Raw genomic sequence first — 3,700 nt, forward strand, 5'->3', positions numbered from 1 at the left:
TCTTCATCTGTTTTAAGGATGAAATCATGACCTTATGATTATAGTAACCGTAACTGACACATGGGAGTAATATTACATTTTTTACAATTCCACCTTGGGGCTCTGAAGAATTTCTTGTGTAAATGTACTGTCACGGTTTACGAATTCACTGTCTCTCTCTCGTCTAGCGTGCTGTTGTGTGTGTGTATGTGTGTCTGTGGGCGTGGTCACTGATTATCGGTGATCAGTAGCGCCAGCTGGTTTCAATTGTTTGTCCCTTTATTCACCTTTTTCCTCACTTCTCCGTGGGGGGCGCCATAGCGGTGAGCGACTTCCGGTAAGATGCTCTCAACTTCCGTTTAGTAATTGTCATCAGCTAGACGACGTTACTCGTGATGGCAAATAGTGGAGGGTCTGGGAGAATTTGTTCCGTTAAAGGCTGTCACAACAGCTACAGAAAGCTAAAAAAACTTCTGGATAATGAGTGTTACGACCACAAGCCAGCAACAAGAGCGGAATGTACATGTCCAAAACCGTTTAAATTCCACAGGATGCCATCCGACGACGAGGGCAAAAGAAAATGGCTCGCAGCACTTAATTTGAAATTTCCGCCCCGTAACATCCATGTATGCTCATTTCACTTTGTGGACAGACAACCAACAACGGAAAATCCATTTCCTGAACTTTGGCTTGGATATGATCGTCCATTAAGGAAGAAGAGAAGACAACGAACTTGTCCGGACGAAGGTGAGACTATTCATTAATGTAATTTACAAGGCTAACGTGTGGATCTGCACAATTATCGAAATGTGGTTTATGATACGGATACAGTATTTTCAGTACAAAGTTCCCATGGCTTGACGGTGTGCTTAAACGTCTTTTAGAAACCAGTGTTTTCTTCAGCACTTCAGCATAAGTGTGTTCATTAACAAATGACTCTTTAGCATCGGCTCTTTAAATGAACCATTCTGACTCCCACACTCGTGTTATAGTGTTTTGATTCATTATAACGAATCGGTCAAATGAGTCAACTTTACGCTCCACTTTAAGTGTCAAAACAGCGCAGTTTAGGTATATGATGTTTTTAGTCAAAGAGCAGCTGCAGCTATAAGAGATCTTAAATCTTATCACAGCTTAAATAGCAATGTTTGACGAAAATAATACCTATCAGTGATTGTTTATAAGCTCATTACAGAATGTGGGAAAAACTCAGCATTTGGTACTTCATACATGCCATTTAAAAGTGTATTAGTGCTAAAATAAAATTCTGCATGATTATATTCTAAAATATATTATTTTATTGATTGACTAACTTTTTTTATTGTATACATTTTTTCAAAAAATCACTTGAAATATAACATGATGACCCAGCTAATCATAGATTAAAATGGTTTGTCTGTTTAAAGGAGCTGGTGTTTCCCATGAGCACACTGAAAATGATGAAGGGAGGCCTGGAGAAGAGAGTCTTGCATCGGTCCCCACGCCCATGCAATTAAATGTTGATGACCGCGCCTGTACATCTATAAACTCTGCCTCTGTTGGTACACAATGGGAAGACCACATCTTCGAGGAGCATTGTTATATCAAGAGACACAGTGTAACTTATGTAAACCAGTCAACACAGTGTGATACAGTCAAGCCTCTTACTCTGATGAACGACTCTGACTCAAATCTGTACACCGGGCTCCCACTCCACACATTTCATACCCTTGTAGCTGTTCTGCGTCCCCATGCGAATGAGGCATACCAGACTGAAGTTGAACAGCAGATCTTGCTCACACTAATGAAGCTGAAATTAAACCTTTTGATAGAAGACCTAGCCATTCGATTTTGTATATCAGTGAGTCAAGTGAGCAGGATCATTTCTTTTTGGATTGAAACCATGGCTGTAGTCTTGAAGGACCTGATACCATGGCTCCCCAAAGAAACGATAAGGGCCACAACACCAGAGGCGTTTAAGCAACATTATCATAATGTTACCTGTATCTTAGACTGCAGTGAAAGTGAAATCCAAAAACCAAAGAACCTTGACTCGAGGTCTGAATCGTACAGCCACTACTATGCATGCAACACTATCAAATACTTAGTGGCTATTGCACCTTGTGGTCTAGTAATGTTCATATCAGCAGCATATGGGGGCCGCTGTAGCGACAAATTTATCACATGTGACTCTGGCATTCTTGAAAATCTCAAACCGGGTGATGAAGTGATGGCGGATAGGGGTTTTTTGATTAGAGATTTATTGTACGAAAGACAAGTCAACTTGATAATTCCTCACTTCGCCAACCAAACACAGCTGACAGAAGAAAAAGTCACATGCAGTCGCAGGATTGCAAATGTAAGGATACATGTTGAACGTGCAATTAGGAGACTGAAAGTATACAAGGTTTTGTCACAAACCTTGCCTATCACCCTTATGCCAAAGATTGATAAAATTCTGCGTATATGTGCAGCTTTAGTGAATTTGCATGGTGACCTGATCCGTGAAGCAGAAAATTAATGCTCACACTGCATGTAGTCAAAATTGTACATATGTATTTAATCACAATACTTCACATTTTTAATCTAAACAAATCTTCTAATCTCAATGTTTTTCATTTTTGTTTACAATGTACATATACTTGTTAATTATTTGTTTTAATTACCTTACGAAACTTAACAATGGCAAAACCAGTAAACAAGGAACTAATTTCAAATAAATTCAGAATGGTTTTGAAAACTTGCCTTGACTCATTGTCAGAATTTTTTTCCTCCTACATGTCCGGATCTATACACTTTTTGTTTTACTGTTTGTTAGTCTTTTTTACCAGTAGTTTATCATTTTCTGACATTTTGTAGGTATTTGCCATTCAGATTGAGTCGTCCGGCATTGAATTCATCCACTACTCTAGGAAGCATCACAGAGAAGTAGAAGCCTCTGAGACGCGTAACCTGCTCTGCTAAATACTCTGCATCATATGGTACATTTATCAGAATGTGTTCCTTTGATGACCAGACAAGTAGTTTTGCCATTCTCAGCCCAGTACAGAACATGCCTAATTGTATCTGTTTGTAGTAGCCCCTGACTCCGTTTCTCTGTAATTCAGGCTTCCCATCAACTACTTTGATGTCACTATAATTCATAGTAAAATGGTCAGCTAGAGAGGTGGTGTTGTTCTTAAGGATAGGGCACTTTATTTCCAGAAGTTCCACACCATTTATTATGCCACCAGGGCTTGCAGACAGCCATGGCTCTGTCAGGCTGACTCTGGTACCTGAAAGGGACACCTGTAGACCTTGTTCGACAAGAAGGTTTCGAGCTATTACCTCTTTCTCACTCCCATACTTTGTAGCTGCATTACCCCGAAAGGTAGGGAAGAGATGCTCTCTCATGAATTTATCAGGATTTGTTGTTGCTCGTACTGGTACACCTTTAGCTGAACTAGCAGTGATCCGTATCTGTCTTGCACTATGCCAAACCTCTGACAAGCTCTGATTTTGTGTTTGAATCTCCAATACAGCTGCCTGGTCGCTGTTCATCTCTATGTAGTTGCTGTAAAATGCTTTACATTTACTGCAAGTCAAAGTCTCCCCATGTGGCTGGTGGAGTTCTACGCTATCAATGTCATCTGCTTGCTCTGGTACATTTGCATTGTAACACTTTTCTAAAAGACTATTTTTTAGTTCAAACAGAGCTTTTGTATCTGAAGAACTGACTCTATCTCTGAAGTCATGATGTGTG

The 3,700-nt window shown here is 39.9% G+C and overlaps 1 protein-coding gene across 1 annotated transcript; it reads left to right on the top strand.

Annotated features, from left to right (window-relative positions):
- The first annotated feature begins 299 nt into the window (after positions 1-299).
- Positions 300-2,701, top strand: LOC311305618 (uncharacterized protein). Its single transcript, XM_084433422.1, has 2 exons — positions 300-726; positions 1,386-2,701. The coding sequence occupies exons 1-2, from the start codon at positions 375-377 to the stop codon at positions 2,477-2,479; spliced, it is 1,446 nt and encodes a 481-aa protein (XP_084289548.1). The 5' UTR covers positions 300-374; the 3' UTR covers positions 2,480-2,701.
- Positions 2,702-3,700: the final 999 nt, after the last annotated feature.

The sequence above is a fragment of the Rutilus rutilus genome (assembly GCF_951802725.1).
Source record: "Rutilus rutilus genome assembly, chromosome: 16".
Taxonomy (NCBI): domain Eukaryota; kingdom Metazoa; phylum Chordata; class Actinopteri; order Cypriniformes; family Leuciscidae; genus Rutilus; species Rutilus rutilus.